Source organism: Trachurus trachurus (assembly GCF_905171665.1).
Source record: "Trachurus trachurus genome assembly, chromosome: 7".
Classification (NCBI taxonomy): domain Eukaryota; kingdom Metazoa; phylum Chordata; class Actinopteri; order Carangiformes; family Carangidae; genus Trachurus; species Trachurus trachurus.
This window is the reverse complement of record NC_139901.1, coordinates 31,038,508-31,060,851: the sequence shown is the minus strand read 5'-3', so window position 1 is coordinate 31,060,851 and position 22,344 is coordinate 31,038,508. Positions and strand designations below refer to the sequence as shown.

At 39.4% G+C, this 22,344-nt stretch overlaps 1 protein-coding gene across 1 annotated transcript in view; it reads right to left on the bottom strand.

The window, feature by feature from the left end:
• Positions 1 to 2,160: 2,160 nt before the first annotated feature.
• LOC310988707 (arf-GAP with coiled-coil, ANK repeat and PH domain-containing protein 3-like) overlaps positions 2,161 to 22,344 on the bottom strand; it is a 104,784-nt gene continuing 84,600 nt past the window's right edge. Inside the window, 13 exon segments of the mRNA XM_083975395.1 lie at positions 2,161 to 2,629; positions 9,261 to 9,322; positions 9,979 to 10,089; positions 11,181 to 11,290; positions 12,273 to 12,499; positions 14,121 to 14,228; positions 14,231 to 14,262; positions 14,363 to 14,456; positions 15,546 to 15,763; positions 16,535 to 16,629; positions 16,912 to 16,981; positions 20,874 to 21,082; positions 21,874 to 21,985. Coding sequence (XP_083831521.1) covers positions 2,523 to 2,629; positions 9,261 to 9,322; positions 9,979 to 10,089; positions 11,181 to 11,290; positions 12,273 to 12,499; positions 14,121 to 14,228; positions 14,231 to 14,262; positions 14,363 to 14,456; positions 15,546 to 15,763; positions 16,535 to 16,629; positions 16,912 to 16,981; positions 20,874 to 21,082; positions 21,874 to 21,985 — 1,555 coding nt within the window. The 3' untranslated portion in view covers positions 2,161 to 2,522.

Sequence of the window (22,344 nt, the reverse complement as noted above, 5' to 3'; positions counted from 1 at the left end):
TACCGCAGCCACACCGCGTGTCAGGCCGGCGAGGAGCCGCTCAGCTCGGTCACAGATCTTCATGCTGAGCCGAACAGACCGAGCTCCATCATCCCGGACTGGACTGGCTCTCTCTCTGCTGCTGCTGCTGCTGCTGGGGCTCGACGTAACGTAACGTAACATAACGTAGCCTACTTCCTACCGCGATGACGTCAGCCACGGCGAGACGGACGTGACCGACAGACGTCAAAGCAGATTCACAAATGTAAGTTCATTAAAAAAAAAAAACTTCCTTTACTGCTCTTAGCGGTGAGCTCAAGCAATAAATAACCTCCATCAAATTTTCAAGCAACCAGAAAGCGATTAAGACTATCAATAGCCTATGTGAAAACTTGAAAAGAAAATTGTAAACTTATAAATTCCCCCTGGTGTATAATATAAATGTGCTTCATAAATTGCATTTTACCATGAAAAAAAAAGAAAAAGAAAAAAAAGACAGACGTCAAAGATCGTCTATGTGTCAACATGTGTCACTGTTTACTGAAACCATTACATCCATGACTGAAAAACTGTGCCTCCATGATAATGTAAAAAAATACTAGGCCTATAACATAATATAATATAAGATAAGATAAGATAAGATAAGATAAGATAAGATAAGATAAGAAAGTAAATGTGTTATATGTGTAATTATTACAGCTATTATCAAATGTGATCCCTGCCTCTGACTGTTACAAACAGAAAAGCCGTGTCTGGTTTAGGCTTCTTGTCATGTTTCAAGTCTCCATTTAGCAATTAACTAAAAAAGAGATTTCCACTCTAAACTTGTTAAGTTTATTTTAAACAACAGAACTTTGTTTCTTGATTTTTTTCTCTCTCTCCATTAATAATCCCATGATAATCTTGTGACCCTTTGGAAGAGCCAGGGCCCCTGAGTTTAAAAACCACCAGACTTTACGTCCTGACAGTTTACGAAGAAGATAAACCAGCTGCTACTGGACCAGCTACTGTAGTGAAATGCTGTTTACACATGGGCCATTTGTCAGGGGATTGAGTTTGTGTATGGATACATTTAAGGCAGCTCAGTAAGTAGCATTAAACATTGGTATTTGTAATGAAATACATTTACCTTTTTGTATTTGTATTTTTACGTCAAGAGTCTGAATAGCCACACAAATGAATCTGATACGGATGGACACAAATACAATATACAAACATCAGGACATTATGTAGGGTAAATAATACTTAACTTAACTTGTTCAGTCACCTTTAAACTCACTGACCTTGTGTTATTAAATATAGATACTGAAATGAGTTCATTCTTCTGTGTGTGAACATGTCCTCAAGTCAGACAAGAAGATTCCTGACAAGAACTTTTCTCATTTCTCAGTTTGTATGCTGGTGAGGATTACAATACCCACTAGTCATATAAAACAGATTTAAATCTGGTTTTCATAACAATAAAGTGTGATAAACTCTTGTTTTTAATGTTTTCACATGTATGATGATGCCTGTGGTCTCACATTTCAACACAAGGGGGCACTGGTGTCTGCTGCAGAGGAGGAGGAGGAGGAGGAGGAGTAATGATGAAGAGTCTCTTCCTGCTGCTCATTTGTAAACACAGACAACGTTTATTTCAGTCCATTGTTCATCAATTCTCCTGTTCGTTCAGATATATTAGCATTTTTGCGTCTACAGCATGTACACAGTAACACAAGCACTGCATTTCATAGTGGTAATGCAAAATATACTTAGACAAAAAAAAAGAAAAAAAAAACATTATGAAGACTATACCAGCATAGTCGATGCAAAAAAAACACACATTCATAATCAAAATAAACTGCTCAACAGGAGAAAATAACACTGCGACTTCAAGATGTTGGATTGGTGATGATAACTAATGACGATATGACACTATCCATGATACAACAAAGCAGAATTCAAGTTTAAGTAATGTAATATATTGGGAGTAAATGCATGCATTACACATACAGGAAAACTCATTTACTGTATAATGAAATTCCTTCAATGATCAGACACTGAATGAATGAGACAACGAAGCAAATAACCAAAAACAATTTATACATAAAAAGAAAAAGAAAAAGAAAAAGCAACAAAACAAGTGCTTGATGTATTTTTTCTATCAAAGTTAAATCTTATACTGTACAAAAGCGACGCTATATTTATTTATAAAAGAGGAAAAGACCAGCAAATCCTCATTGAACAAAAATCCTATCAAAATAAAAGTCTGATCTGAGAACAGCACAAGACTCCTGCAGATTCAACGCAGCTCTTCTCAACACTGAATCATAATGAACAACAGCATCTCAAAAATATAACGTTTTCCTCACTTTTTAATGCACTTTAAAGGACGATTGCGTGGTTTTACGTGGCATTAAAAGTGTTTTTTTTAACATTATCAGGATTCTCCTTCAGGATGTTGAACATGTGTGTGTGACTGTAGTTAAAGTGGAAAGTTTAGCTTCTGCACTTGTCAAGTATTTGATGTTTTGTCGGTTCATCAGGTGCAGAGGCGACGTTAACTACCTGAAGGAGTGTCGGAAGTGAACACTCCTTCGCTTCAGCTTCTCCGGGTTGTGGGAGGCCATGTGGGAAAACTCTCGGAAGATGTCGAGATAGGTGGCGTCGCCTGATGGAAGAAAACCAGAGGAGATGATGATGAGAATAATGGTATAATATCAATAACACGACATCTTGCAGCAGGATTATATTTCTATTCTTGCAAATTTCCTTTTTATTTAATCGCATCTTAAAACATTTTATTCTCTGGCTTTTAACTCAGCATTAAAGTTGTGTGACCTCTGTTATTGTATGTCTTTTTATTGTCATTTTACAGTAATTTGTCTGTACTTTTATGGCTATTACTTTTTTTTTAATTTATTTTCTTCATTATTTTTCATTTTAATCATTCTTATTACATTTTGTACTCTATGCTAGTCACCGTGCAGCACTTTTGGTAAACTTTTAAGTTTTGAAAATGTGCTACTGTATCTAAATAAAGTGGATTGTATTGGATTATTTCATCCCTATGAACCGATCAGGTGTAAATGAGTGGAATAAAAGAAAAATGATTGTATATTCTTGAAGAATAACAATAGTAAAACTGAATAAAAGGACTGTAAGTGTTCTTTAAACAACATACAGTATAGCAGATATCAGGTCAGTGTCTTGTATAAGTCTGATCAATAAAGAAATAGATCAAACCGTCACATCTGAGACCCTGGAAGCAGTAAATATTTTGCATGTCTTGCTTTATTAATTATTAAATTGATTAATCACTTATATATAGATATTTCTATTGATCTTGATGCAATAAGTCACTTGAGAAATGTTTCTTATTCCTCACACAGAGATACTTTGGAGTCCATTCAAGTGTTTTTTATTTGAAATGTGATTTTTCTTTTTTCTTTTTTTTTTAAAGGGCCCTGGCTGAAAAGTTTGGCTCTGTGAAGAGTCAAAACATCTTTTATATGAAATAGACGCAAGAAGAAAAACAGACATGGCACAGCAGCCCAGAGAGAGAGAGAGAGAGAGAGAGAGAGAAGAGGCTGATGAATGGAGACGCAAAAAAAAAAAATCCAACAGAACAAACCAAACCAGGCCGAGGCTCCATGAAACTTCCCTCTTTTAACTTTCCAGATACTGAGCCTTTACTTTTCTTGTGGCCATGGAAACCACTGAATCTACAGGCTCAACAAAAGCAGTTGAACTCTTTTGTGTCCCATGAGAGCTCCCAGGCTCGGCTAATTAAAAAAAGGGAATGAACATTCCTGCTTTTCCCTCTGTGTGTGTGTGTGTGTGTGTGTGTGTGTGTGTGTGTGTGTGTGTGTGTGTGTGTGAGAGAGAGAAAACAGGGAGGGATCAGTGAGTTCAAACCTTAGCTACTACAGATATGTGAGTTTCTTTCCAGTACTGTGTTTTAAAGGACAATTCCAGGCAAATTCAACTCGGGGCTGTGTTTTCCTAACATTTTAGGTCTAAAAGAAGGAATCTGAAGATTTTTTACAGTTTAATTGCTCCTGTTTTGCGGTAGTTGTGTCTGTCCCCGCAATGGGAGCGAATGCAAGTTCCGCTGCTTAGGCTGTTTCCATCCCTCAAAACCACAATGTTTTTTGAGTTGTTGGATTGTGTATTTGATGAGTTTGATGAGGTAAACCAAGAAATCCCATGACCCTCCATAGCGTAGCTCTGAGCAGCTCACGGCTCTGCTCCGCCGTTCTAAAAATAGCTTGAAACCGACAATTAAAGGTAACGAACCTACTGCTATGACTATAGGGATTATGGCAATGGGCCAATTTGCCAAAATGTTGAACTATCCCTTTAAGGTCATTGGTTCGATTCCCATGTTGATGGAGATCGTACTTTGGCAATGCACACAAAGGCACTCTCAAAATTTCTGTGAGGACATTTTCTAATTTGTCATGCCATGTCATCTAATTTGTTTGAAAGCACCAGTTGCATAAATGAAACCTGCAATCTTTGTGTTTAGATAGATCAATAAAAACACTTTCTATACTATTCGTAAATACACAATAAATATGTTATAATATTAGAAATACTTAATCAGATTGCTAATCAGTGAATCAGCAGCGTGAAGTTAGATGTTAATTGTTATTTCTGTTAGATGAAGAGAAAAAGAGAAACGAAGCACAGAAGCAAAGGGAGAGGTTAGTTTTTAGTCACATCTTCCATTTATTGTCAGTATCATTTATCCGACACTGGAAAGGAGTTATTAAACAAAAAAAACAAAAACAACAAACAAACATAGGTAGCATTAAGTGTTAATATGCACAGGTACCGTATATTCAGAGACAAACGCTCTCTTACAATATTTGAAAAAAATTGTACAGGTAACAGTCAGAGAGAAAAAATACAACAGAGTTAAAAATTGCATGTAAGAAGCAAGCAGTTAAAGTGTTAATAGTTTTTAGTTTATATACACACACGCACACGCACACACACACACACACACACACACACACACACACACACACATAACAGTCAACGCACCGACTCACGCGCTGTAGACACATTGTACTGTACAGGACGTAATCATTCAGTGGCTTCAATGTAAATGATTGTTTGGTTTGTGTTGACATCATTCATCTCCTGTGATTTCTCTTTTTTCTTTTTTTTCTCTTTTTTTTAAAGTACTGCACTAAATAATAGTAATAAAAAAAGGCTGGGTTAAGATTAAGATTAAGATTAAGATGAAGATTAAGTGTGTTTCAAAGTGCGTCGACTCTCATCACTGACAAGAAACAAGGAGAACGAGTGAGATGACCTTTCCTCTGTCGCTGCTTCCTTTAAAAGGCTCCAACCAACATGTTGGGAAAATACTACAAGTTAGGGACTGTATGAAAAATTATCAAGGAGGGAGATGTGGGCTTAATAAATTCATTTTCTTTCATTAAAAAAATGCTAAATGTATGTAAAATCATTTAATCTAACTGTAATAGCTATCATAAGCACTATCCATTTTTATCGTATAATGAAATAATACCGTAAATTCTCCAATAGAAACCCAGGATTTGATTTGCTTCAACTGCCGAAATGTCTCGTTTTTTATTAGAGTCAGGCGTCTAAATGGGACAGGCTTTTATTTAATCCAGAACAAATCTTCTGCTCAGCAAAAATGGAAAATATAATATATTGGTCTATTTGAGACTCGGCTTTTATTTGAGAATTTACGGTATATTATATACAGTATATATAATATAATTGCAGTGTATTTTGCATTGTATGAACTTGTATTGTATAAACTCCACAAATGGGCGCCAACGGACAGTTATCATCACGTTAGCGTCCCTTTATTGGATTTAATTATGTATGTAAGAAACTAATATTGTAACAAGATCTTCAGAGCAGTTTACTTCGCCAGCTAAACTATGTTCCTCACCAAAATAATTTGTCTACAGTCCCTTAAAGATCAAGATTTTTTTTTTTTTTTTTTTTTTTTTTTTTTTAACACATGGCCTGCTACGAGAAAAAGAAAATGGTGGCTCTCTGGTCTTTGGTGTAAAAACTAAACCCAAACAGTCAAATAGCGTTTTGGAAAGACGAGCAAAAACATCTTTGGGGGAAATAAAATCACTCACTGGCTTTTTTCAGCCTCAGATAACAACGGGTTTTTTTTTTTTTTTTTATCCAACAGTCGTCTACAGCTCATTCTGATCACTGTTATTTACTGTGAGTGACCGAAAAAAAATAAAAATAAAAATAAAAATCTTAAATCTGGTTCATTGAAAACAGTTTGGGGCCAAAGTCTAGCTGCCATGTTCATTGTCATCAAGCTATTTTGCACCAACATGATCCAGCCAATGTGTCCAATCTATTGATTCAGTCATGCACTGTTGTCATGATTTGGCAGTATATTTATATATATATATTTATGTATATATAATATGGATATTAACGTTATTCAACAATACTAAATGTCAAATATTCACATACACTGGGCACAGAAGTAAACAGAAGCAACAGGGCTTAGAAGACCTGAGCAGTAGCCACCCATGCACTATAACCAAAGAACAAATCTAATATAATATAATATAGGCCTAATCATAATACATTAGATTACCATTAAAAACAAACGTTTTAACATACAAATACTGTATATACAGTAATACAATGTCAGTGTGAATTATCAAAATTGTCCATCTTCCTGCTGCAGCTTTTTTCACTGCAGAGTTACTCCAAGTTTTTATCTATAATGAGACTGTGGAGTATCGGCTCGCTTTTCTCATCATGAGAATATAATACTGGCACTGTGTGTGTGAGTGTGCACAGCGAAATAAAATCTAACAAAATATATCCAGCTTAAAAAAATACCATCTGCATTGTTGTCAAACATAATACAAAAAATACAGATTATCTGTACTGAAATAATCATTGCACTATTGCTCTGGGATTTTTGTCATAAATTAAAAAAAAAGAAGAGAAATAAAATGACGGTAAGACGGAGACATAGGCGCAAAAAAAGAAAATTTAAAAATCACCGTTGGTAAGAAAAAAGTGCATAAATTTGCTTTTTAAATCAAGCTTCTCTACATCAACACAGAGAAATGACCTCAGGATCATTTGCTCTCAGTCACAGTTATCGCAGCTTCACAGTTTCCACAAATTAAAACCTAAAGGAGCTCCATGTGACCACCTGCGGTCACATGGCGACAGATCCTCAGGTTAAAAACAGCTCAGATGAGCAGATTTACTCGTCCGTTTGGCCTCGATCCTAAAACTCACGGTTAGAAAGAAGCTGTGAACCGGGAGGAACCGGTTTCCAGTTCTGTTTTCACCATTTAAACTCTGTCTTCACACTGAATTACAAGACTCCTCTTTTAATTAAACTGTATTAAACTGTTGTTTTTTTACCATCTTGATATGGTGATTAGCTCCTGAGTACTACATTACCCACGAGCCTTAGCTGCTGTTGCCATGGAGAAGAAGCCAGATGGAGGTACTATGGACACTTCAACACTCCTCAGGTTTAAAAGTTAACTTTTCCTGTTCTGTGATTGGATGTTGGACGTTTCTTTCTGAAATAACTACACACTATTAAGCATTAAATACTGAATTCATCATTTATAACACATAAATACTCATTAGTATGTAGTTTATAAAGTTAAAAATGTTTTACTCATCATTGATAAGCACTAACTGTATTTATAAACTACATACTAATGAGTAATCATGTGTTATAAATTAAGAATTCAGTATTTATTAATGCTTAATACAGTAGTGAGTACTTATTATAAAGCTTTACCAAATGCACCATGGGAGTTGTAGTTAACTTCAACCCCAGCACAAACAGAGATATTTCTCAAACCAGATATTTTTTCATCCAACATTAAAAGTCATGTAACAGTGTCTGTGATAAAGAATAAACGGGTCTTTTACTTCCTCCTCCCACTTTACAACAACACAACGGTGAAATTAAAACCTGGAGCTTTTGGGATCAACGAGCTGTTGAAGAAGGATCTTTGGTTCGGACACCCTGTCCCCGTTAGAAAGCTTGATCCCAGATACACTGCTGATTACGACGGAGTATTAGGGCCACATTGAGAAAAAAAAACACAGACTTCGAGAATAAAGTCGTAAATTTACGAGAATAAGTCGTACATTTCCTACGAGAAAAAAAGTCATAACATTACGAGAATAAAGTCATAAATTTACGAGAATAAAGTCGTAAATGTACGAGAATAAGTCGTACATTTCCTACAAGAAAAAAGTCAGAACATTACGAGAATAAAGTAAATTTACGACTTTATTCTTGTAAATTTACGACGAGAATAAAGTCTTACATTTCCTACGAGAAAAAGTCATAACATTGCGAGAATAAAGTCGTAAATGTAGGAGAATAAGTCGTACATTTCCTACAAGAAAAAAGTCATAACATTACGAGAATAAAGTAAATTTACGACTTTATTCTTGTAAATTTACGAGAATAAAGTTGTAAATTTACGAGAATAAAGTTGTACATTTCCTACGAGAAAAAAGTCATAACATTACGAGAATAAAGTTATAAATTTACGAGAATAAAGTCGTACATTTCCTACGAGAAAAAAGTCATAACATTACGCGAATAGAGTCGTAAATTTACAATAATATAGTCGTAAATTTACGAGAATAAAGTCGTACATTTCCTACGAGAAAAAAGTCATAACATTACGAGAATAAAGTCTTAAATTTACAAGAATAAATTCGTAAACTTACGACTTTATTCTCGAAGTTTGTGTTTTTTTTATTTGTCAATGTGGCCCTAATACTCCGTCGTAGCTGATGGACTTTATTGATGATCTATTGATTATTACTGCTGTATGACCATTTAAAAAAAGAAGAAGCTGTGAGCTCGTCCCTGGCAGTGGTTTCTCACATCTGATTGGATCTCACTACTGTTTTTTGTTGTTGTTGTATTTTTTTTGGCAAAAAGTCAGTCGCTTTAAATGTGACATCACTGAGAGGAGGTTAACACTGAGTTTGTGTGTGGTCCTGAGTGGGGGGGTCGGGGGGGTCTGACGAGGACAGACGGTGGGAATAATCTGGATGGATCTGATACGGTGAATAAGTAAATACGGTGAGAAGAAGAACGAGTGAAGGAAACAAAGATCCTCCACAGGTTTCTCTGTTAAATGTCTCTTGGCACCCCCTGCACTGTATTGTTTTCTACCCCTGACTCTAACACTCTGCTATGTGGAGGCAGATGAACTCCTGAATGCATTTCTTATACTGCTGCTCAGTGGGGCTGCTGGTTGGGTATTGACCTGGTTGACCGAAGGGTCCCTCAGATTCCCGCATCTCCTCGTTCATCCTGGCCAAACGCAGCCTGCAGGGCAGAAGGAAAAAACAAAGAGGAAAGAACAGAGTGTTAAAAAACAATCATCAAGTCTGGAGAAGAAGTATGTGTGTAAATTATGTCTCAGATCTTTAATAAGACAACTGTAAGACAATGACAAGGAGCATAACCAAGCAAAACTGTTAAATTCGAAGATGCAGGACAACATTTGGCCAATCATCCCTCTCAGTGCAAGGTAGATAATAGATATACACACACCTATGGAGTTCTTTACCATCAGAAATTAAATCCCAAACAGAACTAAAGAGGTTTAGTGTTAAAGCTAAACATTGGCTCAAGCAGCAGCAGAAATGTGAACATTAACTTATCTCAAGTCATTGTCAATACAGCACTTTACTAATGTTTAATGTTAAATTTAACTTGTGTTTTAACCCGAAATTTGCAGCTATGCTTATTTATTCATGTTACCTATTCACTGTATTATCCACTGTATTTGTATCATTGCATTTACTGTATTGTATTCAGTATATTTTATCCTATTCTAAAACCTGACCAGGGACAAAGACTGCAAAGTAGCTGAAGCTAGACGTCTTATATGCATCACTTTTTCAATTTTTTTGTGGCAGTGTTGTATGTATCCTTGTCCCTGTTAAATAAACATTAAAATAATTAATAAATGAACGTACAGTGTGACGATGTCGGCATTGGCCTGTTGGACGGCGATGCTCAGAGGGTCGTGTCCGTCCTCGTCGCCGTCGTTCTGCGTAGCTCCTCTTTTGAGGAATAAACACACCTGCCTGGAAACACACAGGAAACACTGAGGTTAATCAACCACTTCAAAGGTTTATGTGTAGGAAGCAGCTGCAGACAACAGGCAATGCAATGCAAGAACATTTTCATCTGCTTTCAAAACTTTTTCCTACTAATACATGAGCTACTGTGCTGAAATACAACAAAAAACACAAAAACAAAAGGTGAACCAAATAGTTTATTTTTATTTTTCATGTATATAATATAAGTTAATTTTGGTTTAATGTCCTAATTCAAGATTACCCCAAGTATTCATTTGACCACTTGGGGGCAGGAGAAACAAATCATATCATATCAAATTGTATCATATCGTATAACACATAACACATTTAGAGTCATGTTTCTGGTTACGTGGTGAATTTGAGTCGACTAAAGACTCCACTTTACCAACACATGATGGAAATATCTGACTCTGTAGAGGTTAAAGGGGTGAGATAATAACAGAACGTTACCAGACAGAGTTGTTTTAGAGGTAAATACAGAGTCTGCTTGATGAAAAACTGTCCCTGAAGGCAACGCGCATCAGTGGTTTTGTATGAATTTTCCTCTAAAACAACTCTGTCTGGTTACGTTGTGTTATTATCTCATAGCGTGGTGAATGTGCAGGTCACAACTTGTCCACCAGAGCGTTGTGGAGTTGTTGGATTGTGTATTTGATGAGTTTGATGAGGGAAACCAAGAAATCCCATGAGCCTCCGTCCTTAGCGTAGCTCTGAGCAGCTCACAGCTCTGCTCCGCCGTTCTAAAAACAGCTTGCACCGACAATTAAAGGTAACGAACCTACTGCTATGACTATAGGGATTTATGGCAATGTGCCAATTTGCCAAAATCTTGAACTATCCCTTTAAATGCTTCACTATGTTCATCATCCAGGTGTTATCTCAGGTCGGTGAAGAGCAGGTGACACTTTTATAAACTACTGAGTATAACTACAGACGTTATTTGAAGGAACAAACCTCTTGGTGCGTGTGTTTCTTGTGTTTCATGTGTTTCTTATTGGAAAGTGTGTTAGTTGATGATGAGCTGATGAAAATGCCGACTGAGGAGAACAGTGTCTTTCTGCCTCATCATGACTCACCCTGTGTGTCCCAGATACGTGGCGTGGTGCAGCGGGCCCCTCCCTCTGGCGTCTCTCTGGTTGACGTCAGCAGCGTTCTGCAGCAGGAACTCGCAGGCGATCAGCGAACCCTAGAATAAAAAAAAAAGAAACGGCACCGGTCGGTTCAGCACCAAGGGGGCAGTTGTCGGTCTGAGAAGTGAAGTCACTTCCGCGTTCAAAAAACTGCAATCCTCTGGGCTTCCTCTGGGGGCTGGTGCCAGAAAGCCGCATTCTCCATAGACCCCCATGTTAAAATCGCCGACTTTACATCCTCAATAAATCCTCAACAAATGAAGACCTATATCTATTTGTCTCTATCAGGACAAATAGATATAGGTCTTCATTTGTTCCTTCTGCTGTCATGATGCTGAACAGTGTTAAATAGTGAGATAATTGACAGCTGTCTTGACCACACAGTCTGTTTTATCCTACCTTGTTTGAATGCACATGAATGCACTTTGTCTCTGTACAGTATGCACTTGGAAATTAATTACTCTGCCCAATATGTGTTGTTATGTGTTGCTCTATGTGCTGTTTTTCCTAACAGAGGTTGATTGCTCTGTGTGTGTTTTATGTGTATTTATTGGTATTGTATGTTTTTATGTATTTTGGACATCCTGGCTGCAAATCAATTTCCCAACTGGGACAATAAAGATAACTTTGAACTTTGAACATGTTAAAAGCCTGTTGTCAGCACGTTTTTCCGTCTCAATCGATAGTTTCTACCCCCGCATACACTGAGGGGTGTGAATTTTTTTTTAACTCTACCGTTTTACTGTTATTAGGTTAAAACTCTGGCCAATTAGGGCGCAGAAACGTTGAGTGACAGGTCCGAGCAGCTCCGTGGACAGCTGCTTCGAGGCCAGTGGGCGGGTTCTCGGCCGGCCAATCCAACATGGCGCTGTTCAGGCCGCCATATTTGAGGCACAAAAACGACTCCCCAAAACCAATGGGTGACGTCACGGACGCTACGTCCATATTTTTACAGTCTATGTTCAGCACTGACGACACCAACAACAACACACAACAACACACAACAACACACTGCTGTTAAAAAAAAAAAAGACTGACCCCGATCACGCCCTGGATGAGCGGCGTCTTCCCTTCGTCCTCGTCGTTCACCAGGTTGACGTCGGCGCCGTGAGCCAGCGCCTCGGCCATGACGGGCAGGTTTCGGGCCTTGGAGGCTTTGTAGAGCAGCGCGCCGGGATGAAGCTCCCGGACGTCCTCGGGGTCGGACGTCTCCGGCTCGGCCTCCAGCTCGGCTTCACCGCTCGAGTCCTCGGACACCTCGCACTCTGACAGGAAGTAGAAGAGAAACAGCAGCTTGAGACACATGTAAATAAAATAGAGATTAAGGGAAGACACTGCAGGTGAATAGGGTAAAACATTTTAAATAACAGATATCACAATGAAACTTCTCAAGTTTATCACTGACATTAAAGCAGAAGTGAGTGATCCGGTCGTTTTCGCTAATGCTGCGTTCCAGGCAGGCTTTTGAAATCATAAATTACAGCTTCAAGTCACAACTTACGACTTTGTAGCGTTCCAGGCAACCCACTCGTGTTTTTCCGACCTGTTTTACCGGTGAAAGTCACTATAACGGCCACTCGTAACTTCCGACCGGTGAACTCGTACCAGTACGTCTTTTTGTACAGTCTATGTACCAGATCGAACTGGTACGACGTCACAGGTCGGAAAAAAACGAGTTTCCTTGAACGCACCATAACAGTCCTCGTCCCTACGTCGCCACATTCACGGCGTCCCTTGGCTGCACACACAGCCCTGCATGCCGTTCTCTCTCCTCATTGGATAAAAACTGTAGGATACGATAAATGTTTTCTCTTCGGCTCAGAGCAGAGCAGAGTGACTGACAGACCCGTGTTTCAGACCAAACACTCTATAGAAGTGATTGCTGTCTGAAGATATAACTATTTAAGACTTATATTAACACAAATATATCACTCACTTCTGCTTTAAGACAAATATTTTTTGTATTACAAGTTGTATGTTTAAATATGTAAATGAGGCAATATCTAATCAAATATGCGCTAATTTGCATACATTTCCAGAACCAAAATCTGAACAATGGATAAAGCTACTTTCAAAATTCTTGTTTTATTTTGTTGACATATTAGAGTCAGAAGTTTTTACAGAGGAGGATTTTGGATATCTCTTTTTATCACTTTGTAAATGAGAAAATACTGTCACCATCCCAAAAAAAAATCAAATTTCGCCATGTTTTTAGGAATAAAATGTTGTATAAATCAGGCTGTGAATGATATATCAACAATCCCCTCTGTAAAAACCTTCAGAATATAGAGAGGAATAAAACTGGAAGGTTTGGTGTCTGTAAGTGCTGCTGAAGTGGAGATTTCTAGCTCTGAGTCTGAAAAACTCTTTTTGAGAAAACGGCCTTTAAAGGGACAACGAGGAGTTTTGGAAAAGCGAAGCGTTTTCACACTACATTTATGAGCCTCCGCGCGCACCGTACATTTCCTTGACCGGCGCAAGACGGACTCGTGTTTTCATTCATCAATAATTAAAGTCAGAGGTTCAAAGAGGTTCACATACCACCGTAGTTCCGACCATAAACGGCGGTTCGGCGGCGTTATTCTCATAACTCGCCACGAAGGAAACGCTGGTCGGCTCGACCAGCATTTCCGCCACCACTAATAATAACAAAATAACGATAGAGACAGAACGATATATTTATCGAAAATGGGCCCATTAACAAGTGTGGGTAGCGGAGATTCATCCACATTAACGTGAGACTTTTTTATAACCGAATAGAAACTCCTCGTTGTCCCTTTAAAGACTTGTACTGTAAAATTACATAGATTGTTAAATGTCAATCGTACTTTTACGAAAATGCAAATGAATTTCACTACATATGATTAGTATAAAAAGGGAACTCACCCTCCTCTGTGACGCTGTCCACCACGGAGCCAAACACCAGGATGTCTGTGCTGCCGTCGGTGCTGCCTCCCAAGCCGCTGTCGCTGCTCAGACCTGCCGGACCAGCAGACGCCACCACATGGACACGTTAGTTACAGTTACACTTACAGTTACAGTTACAGTTACCGCCATAGAGGCTGGTGCAGGTCTGTGGTGATGATGCATAGAGGTTGGTGCAGGTGCAGCACCATGTGACAGGTCACTCACTTCGAGGCCCAGATCCCGTATCGAAGTAGGAGAAGAGAGAGTCCAGCTCGTCGGGACAGAACAGAGAGTCTCGTCTGAACTTGGCAGCAGCTGTGAGACACAAGAAAGAGACAGAGTGAGGAAACCAGAGGAAAAACATAAAAATAATTAAAAAAAACAAACCTCAGCTGAGCCTTGGTTTGTGTCTCTCATGTATCAACATTAGATTTAAGTCTCAGAGCGCCTGATCTTCATTTAAAAGACGATAACGAGCACTTTCTGAAAAACCTAGCAGCCAGAAAGTTGTTGACACAACACTCACCTTTGTTTTGGAGATATTTTCCATCATCTGACTCAAAAAACATTCTGTTATATCACGTCTGTGTGACCAGATTTAACAAAATTATGATTCTGACAGGGAGAAAGTACAGTCTGCTCCCTGTTGGCTTGGTTGGAATAAGTCAACAGGTGTAAATACTGTAAGACATAAGACTGTTTATTCATCCCACACATGGGAGATTTGATTGTTACAGCAGCAATGTAGAATTAAAGGAATATTTCACCAAAAAATGAAATTCACCCTCATGCTGATGAATACTCCGGAGTAGTTTTTTATTCCTCAAAGTGCATCTGGAGACCCGGGAGGCCGGTTCGTAGTCCAACCAAAACTTTATATGAGAGTCAATAGCGCCCGACACAAAAACGTCCATAAAACTACACAAAAACCCTCTAATATTCTTCCACACTGTCCAGAGTTTACTGGAAACTAATTTAGGACATTTTTACAGCCTAAAGAGTCCTGTATTGTGCTCTGACGTTCACACGTGTGAACGCAAGAGTGTGGTCCAGGCAAATTCAATACAGGACTGTTTAGGCTGTAAAAATGTCCCAATTGGGGCCTATTACTCTCATATAAAGTTTTCGTTGGACTACGAACCGGCCTCCCGGGTCTCCAGATGCACTTTGAGGAATAAAAAACCACAAATTTTTTGGTGAACTATTTCTTTAAGGTAAAAAAAATAAAAAAATAAGTAGAAAAATGTGCAAATATAAAGATATAAAACGATATAAAACAAAAGCGAGAGAGATAAAGACATTCTGTACAGTTTTGTGCCAAATTATTTCAAGAGTATGATGAATGATAAAGATTGAAATGAGAAGCTGAAGCTGAAGCTAAAACAAGAAGAGGAGGTGAAGTACCGGAGGAGAGGGTGGACGGCGAGGTGCTGCCGGGCTCCTGGCGGTATCTCCGTCGTGCTTTGGACACGGTGGTGGCGCTGTTGTGCCTCCGACACTTCTTCACGCTCCAGCGGCGCTCCGGCTTCCTCTCTCCGTTGATGAGGATCTCCGTGGAGCCGAGCTTCTTCAGGAACTTCTTCTCCACGTACTTGGCCTTGATCCAGGCTTCTTTCTCCTGCCTGCAGACCAGACGGCAACACACACCACAAGAGTTTAGTGTTTGAAAAGTAATAAACTTAAAGGGATAATTCAACATTTTGGCAAATTGGCCCATTGCCATAATCGCTATAGTCATAGCAGTAGGTTCGTTACTTTTATTTGTCGGTGCAAGCTATTTTTAGAACGGCGGAGCAGAGCCGTGAGCTGCTCAGAGCTACGCTACGGAGGCTCATGGGATTTCTTGGTTTCCCTCATCAAACTCATCAAATACACAATCCAACAACTCCACAACGCTCTGGTGGACAAGTTGTGACCTGCACATTCACCACGCTATGAGATAATAACAGAACGTTACGAGACAGAGTTGTTTTAGAGGGAAATTCATGCAAAACCGCTGATGCGCGTTGCCTTCAGGGACAGTTTTTCAGCAAGCAGACTCTGTATTTTCCCGAAAACGGCTCAGTTTTGTAACATTTCGTTATTATCTCATAGCGTGGTGAATGTGCAGGTCACAACTTGTCCACCAGAGCGTTTTGGAGTTGTTGGATTGTGTATTTGATGAGGGAAACCAAGAAATCCCATGAGCCTCCGTAGCGTAGCTCTGAGCAGCTCACGGCTCTGCTCCGCCGTTCTAAAAATAGCTTGCACCGACAATTAAAGGTAACGAACCTACTGCTATGACTATAGGGATTATGGCAATGTGCCAATTTACCAAAATGTTGAACTATCCCTTTAAATAACTAATATGACCGTTTCTGTATAGTGAACTGTAGTTTAGGTTTAACTCCCACCTTGAGCTGGACGGCACCGGTTTCTTCAGACCTTGTTCTTGGTACGATCCTTCATAGATGTGGTTGATGACGCTGTTTCCAAGTTCACACATCAACTGCAATGACAAGAGACATGATATTAATGCATCTGCACCTGTAAACCCTCACTACTTCACATTTTATATCTTGTTTGTTAAATCTAAGTGTGAAAACAACAAGGTTCTTTATGCTAAGCTAAGCTAAGATATCTGACAGCTGGCTGCAGCGATCCTCTCCTCCATCTGGAGTAGCCTATTTTTAAATATATCAAACTCTTCTTTAAATGCATTAACAACCACTTAATGACTCAAACATTATAATAACCGCCTCTTTTTTATTCATTAATCAGGACAAACTACCTTTAATAACTCTGGTTCCCATGAGTCCAGTGTGAGCGATCGAACCTTCGAACAGTGAACCCCAAGACTCCTGCAACAAAAAAACAGATGTCAGGTTAAAAAACTATAATAACTACAATTTATGATCCTCTGTCACAAAAGTTAAAGGCAACAGTGGAAGAACAACTTGACTTGAAAGCAGCAGATCTCGTCCAGCACAAGAAAACAAAGATCATGGATGGAGGTCAGGAGGCTCCTGGGGCCTCAGAGTGAAGGGACTGTTCGCGTTTATTGTTTGGGAGACAAAAGATAACACAAAAATAACCTAAACAACTAAATACATGTAATATTAATGAGTATATTAGGAATCGCCTTTGTTGTTATGTACTTCCGGGTAGAAAACCAGCATGAGAATATAGTGACAGAGATGAGAGTTTCGCTATAGCCTAGCTATATCTCATTTTTCACGTCACTACAGTATATCACCATTTAGACTAATCTGATGTTTGTAAAGTTTATAAAACCAATGATTGGACAAACATTACTTTTTCTGTGTGCACGTTTTTGTAATTAGTCATGGTTATCATAGATTAGCCGGGCTAACTGTTAGCTACCTGTTTAACTTTAATAACTCAGTGACTCAATAAACGCTCCATGAAAAAATATTTTCTCCAGGGGATATCTGAGTTACAACATGACTGAGCTAACTGGAGTAGTTTCATGTCGTGTCCGACAACGGGAGGCCCTTCCGTTAGCTCTGTCATGTTATTCAGGAACTGCATTCCCAGAACTGAATAAATACCACACATAGCAACACAAAACGGCTTTGCTTGTGCACACAGAAATAGTAATGCTTCTTTAATCATTTCAGATTTGTCTACACGGTGTGAAACACACGATAAAGTCTTGTTCATTAATGTTACTATTGTTCTCATTCAAATTATGTGCTGGTTTTCTACCCGGAAGTAGCTGTAAACAACAAGGCGATTCAGTCTACAGTACAGAGACATGCAAAAATGAAGGAACACTAAAACAAAGATGCAAAACGAATGTAAAGAAACTCAAAATGACCACGACGAAATGCAATGCAAGCAACAAAACGTCGGCCTCAAACAGGCACAAAACAATTAGGCTACACAAGGAGATAAAATGACTGCAGAGGGATGCACAATTATCACTACAAAGAAACAGAGCCACAAAACCAAGAGAAACAAAACGACTGCAAGGAAACACAAGACGACCACAGAGACGTAGAAGCATAAAATAACAACAAAGCTCCTTCTATAATGTGTAGTGTCTATTTCATTCTGGGTGTGAGGGCCCTTCACTTGTCTGTACCCAGGGGCCAATTTCCTGATAATCCATCCATGACTCTGCTGGTGTGTGTGTGTGTGTGTGTGTGTGTGTGTGTGTGTGTGTGTGTGTGTGTGTGTGTGTGTGTGTGTGTGTGTGTGTGTGTGTGTGTGTGTGTGTGTGTGTGTGTGTGTGTGTGTGTGTGTGTGTGTGTGTGTGTGTTGCTGCTGCTGCTGTGAGCTGACCTGGTTTGAATTCACTGCAGGAAACTAAAAAAAAAATCACCAGAGTTTTATCCTGAGGGCGGGCGGGCGGGGTGTGTGTGTGTGTGTGTGTGTGTGTGTGTGTGTGTGTGCGTCGCTGCTAATGTGATGCAAATCACTAAGTTCCAGTGATGACGCTGTCTGGTTACCTAGCAACAAGGACACAGCAGAAAAAAACCTCCCAACAAAAAAAACCCCCAAAAACTGACAGTGTTTCTGTCCTTCGTTGGTAACGAGAGGACGAGACATGAATATTTAACACACACACACACACACACACACACACACACACACACACACACACACACACACACACACACACACACACACACACACACACACACACACACACACACAGAAAAATGGGGTCTGCGATTACATAAGCTCTGATAATTGTAATTTAAATATAACACACACAACTCCTGAGGGGTTTTATTTCCCCACTGGAGTTAGCCTGATCAAACACACACACACACACACACACACACAAACCAAGATGTGATGTAACTGGGATTTAAAGGGATAGTTCAACATTTTGGCAAATTGGTCCATTGCCATAATCCCTTTAGTCATAGCAGTAGGTTCGTTACCTTTAATTGTCGGTGCAAGCTATTTTTAGAACGGCGGAGCAGAGCCGTGAGCTGTTTCTGTGTTTTTTCTGTGTTTTAGAGGCAAATGCAGAGACTGCTTGATGAAAAACTGTCCCTGAAGGCAACGTGCATCAGTGGTTTTGCTTGAATTTCCCTCTACAACAACTCTGTCTGGTAACGTTGTGTTATTATCTCATAGTGTGGTGAATGTGCAGCTCACAACTTGTCCACCAGAGCGTTGTGGAGTTGTTGGATTGTGTATTTGATGAGTTTGATGAGGGAAACCAAGAAATCCCATGAGCCTCCGTAGCGTAGCTCTGAGCAGCTCACGGCTCTGCTCCGCCGTTCTAAAAACAGCTTGCACCGACAATTAAAGGTAATGAACCTACTGCTATGACTATAGGGCTTATGGCAATGGGCCAATTTGCCAAAATGTTGAACTAAGTCCAGTTACATCACATGTTGGTCCTTTAAGTGTGTGTGTGTTGCACTGATTTGCACGATGACATCATATTCACCAGGACGTGACATGACAGTGAAGTCAACGGTTCACTTCTCACTTCTCACTCCAACCTGCACTTTAATCCTCTCAGCCGTGTGTGTGTGTGTGTGTGTGTGTGTGTGTGTGTGTGTGTGTGTGTGTGCTGGCACGTGCACGGCGGCCTCGGCAGCAGCAGGTAACAGGTACAGTAACAGGTGCAGACGCCTTCCTGGCATCACTTCCTGTTTTCACGGCCAAAAAGCTTCAACAGCACATGGCCGAGAGGAAGAATCCAGATCCTTCTCTTCACAACAACACGTTTGTCTCTCTGTTGCTTATATTTCACCGTGCAATTAATCATTATTACGACTAAATTAAGTTTTAAAATCTAAATACTAAACCAATACTTAAAAATATTGACAACGCAGTGATATAAACTAGAGGAATGAGACTTTATGAATGCTATGCAAGTCACATTCAACTTCCATTTTACATGACTGTGCTGAGGAAACAGTGAGATTTGACCTAGTTTTTTAAAGATGGGAGGCGACGTCAGGAATATTTAAAGATCTGCTCCACTCAAAAATATCTTTCTGTGTCCTGGTTTTAACACTGGATAGAAAAGCAGTATTTGTAATTTTAAAAGTCCCATATTATTGTATATCTTTTACAATATTGGGAGCTGCTAGAAGCTTCAATTCAATACTTTATTGTTATTGTCGTTGGAGCATCTTAGTTCCCGGCATAGAAGCATTACAAGTGCAAAAGTGCCTCCTAATTACCCAAATATATCCAGAATATGCACAGAAAAACAACATTACAGCAATAATACTTTATAACTGCAGGCTCAGTTGTTAGACAGTTACCTTATTTTGCTATGTGCAATTGTTTTGTTTGATGCCATTGCTGCTGCTGTGTTACTTGTTGTTATGAGGTTTTTCCTATGTATTTCATATGCAATTCATATTTGTATGCACCACTTAATAGATGTCTTTTTTTCAGTTTTTTGGCTGCCTTTAACATCTGGTCAGGGACAGTGGATGAAAATGAGCCTAACTGGCGCTAACTCTGGTTCACTTACAGTTTTTAATACTATTAATTAGTGTTACATTGTCCTTGTTAAATAAATAAATAAATAAATAACTAAACCAGGTCAGATGTCTATTTCATTATAAAGCATGTTCTAGGTTCTATAGGTTTCTATACTGTGTTTCAAATCTGCTTCCTGTTCGCCCTGAAGTTTTATCTCCTCATGGATCAGCATTTCAAAATAAAATACCTTGAACCTTTGAGATTAAAATTATTTCCACCCTCTGTGAGATCCAGATGTTTTTTTTTGTTTTTTTTTACCCCTACCTGTGGATGCCGGAGCACTCGATGCACAGCAGGATGCCCAGGTTGATGGAGGCCCAGCGCGGGTCGGCCTGGCCGCAGTCGCAGCACTGCTCGTTCCCCGGCAGACACTGGATCCTCTGCAGGATGGTTTCCCCCCGGGCGCTGCGCTCCCGCGGCTCGCTGGCCGAGTCGATGCTGCTGGTGGACGGGGAGGCCGTCCTGTCCAGATGCTAAATATAAACACACACACACACACACACACACACGAGAGTGTAAAATACCACGCTCACGTGTTCCCTATGTCAGATCATCAGCTCATCACAGCAGGATGCGTCTGTGTTCAGTTTACAGCTCACAGGGTTTCTAATCTGACTGTTAATCTGCAACGTAATTATTAATGATACAATATAAAATGATTAAAGGAGCTATAAAATGTGTCTGTAGGTGGTTTAAAGGGATAGTTCACCCAAAATTGAAATTTTATTTCATCATTATCTACTCACCCTCATGTGGACTAAGGGCTGGGAGAAGTTTCAGAGTCCTCCGTGGCTTCTCTGAGTTACAGGGGGTCTCGGCGTAGCAGTGCATGTCCATATAACGGTTGCAAATGGATACCAACTGTCTTCGTAACAAAAAGACACACCAAAAAACATCCACATACCTCCATGCTGCTCGTATGTAATGTCCGTCTTGTATTGAAGCCCCGAAATGCGAAATTGTCCCGAAAAAAATTAAATAAGTCTCTATTTCAAGCTTGTTTTGTAGCGGAAGCTTGTCGAAGCTTCTCTTCCTAGTTCGTCAAATTTGGACGAACTTGGGGAACTGGATACAGTTGGTATCCATTTGCAACCGTTATATGGACATGCACTGCTACGCCGAGACCCCCTGTAACTCAGAGAAGCCACGGAGGACTCTGAAACTTCTCCCAGCCCTTAGTCCACATGAGGGGGAGTAGATAATGAGTGAAATTTCAATTTTGGGTGAACTATCCCTTTAAGATGCAGGACTGACTGTGACTCACCTCGATGTAGTAGGTGTCTGGACTCTCTCTGTAGGCCGAGGCGATGCTCGCCTGAACGGCCTGGATCCAGGCTTGTCTGAGCTTCTCTGACTCGGCCTGAAGCATACAGCTCCTGTCAACCAAACACACTCAGTATTAACACACCATCACATTATTATTATTATTATTAACTTCCACATGCAGGTTTCACTTCAGAGTTCATCGTTCATCTCCGTTTCAGCAGATTGTTCATTTCTTAGGAGCAAAAATAAAAAAGTCTGACACTGAACAGCAGCAGAAATGAGTCAGGAATCACATATTTATGTATGTATTATGTATTTGATAAGATTTTATGGTTTGTTTTGAAATAACTCAAATTTGTAGAAAGAGTTCTGGTTTCTGTGCTGAAATTAAATCTACTATCAATCAAACATATATAGTTAGTTTCTAGTTTTTTCAGCCATAGCATGGGAGTTTTCTTGGAAAGTTAAT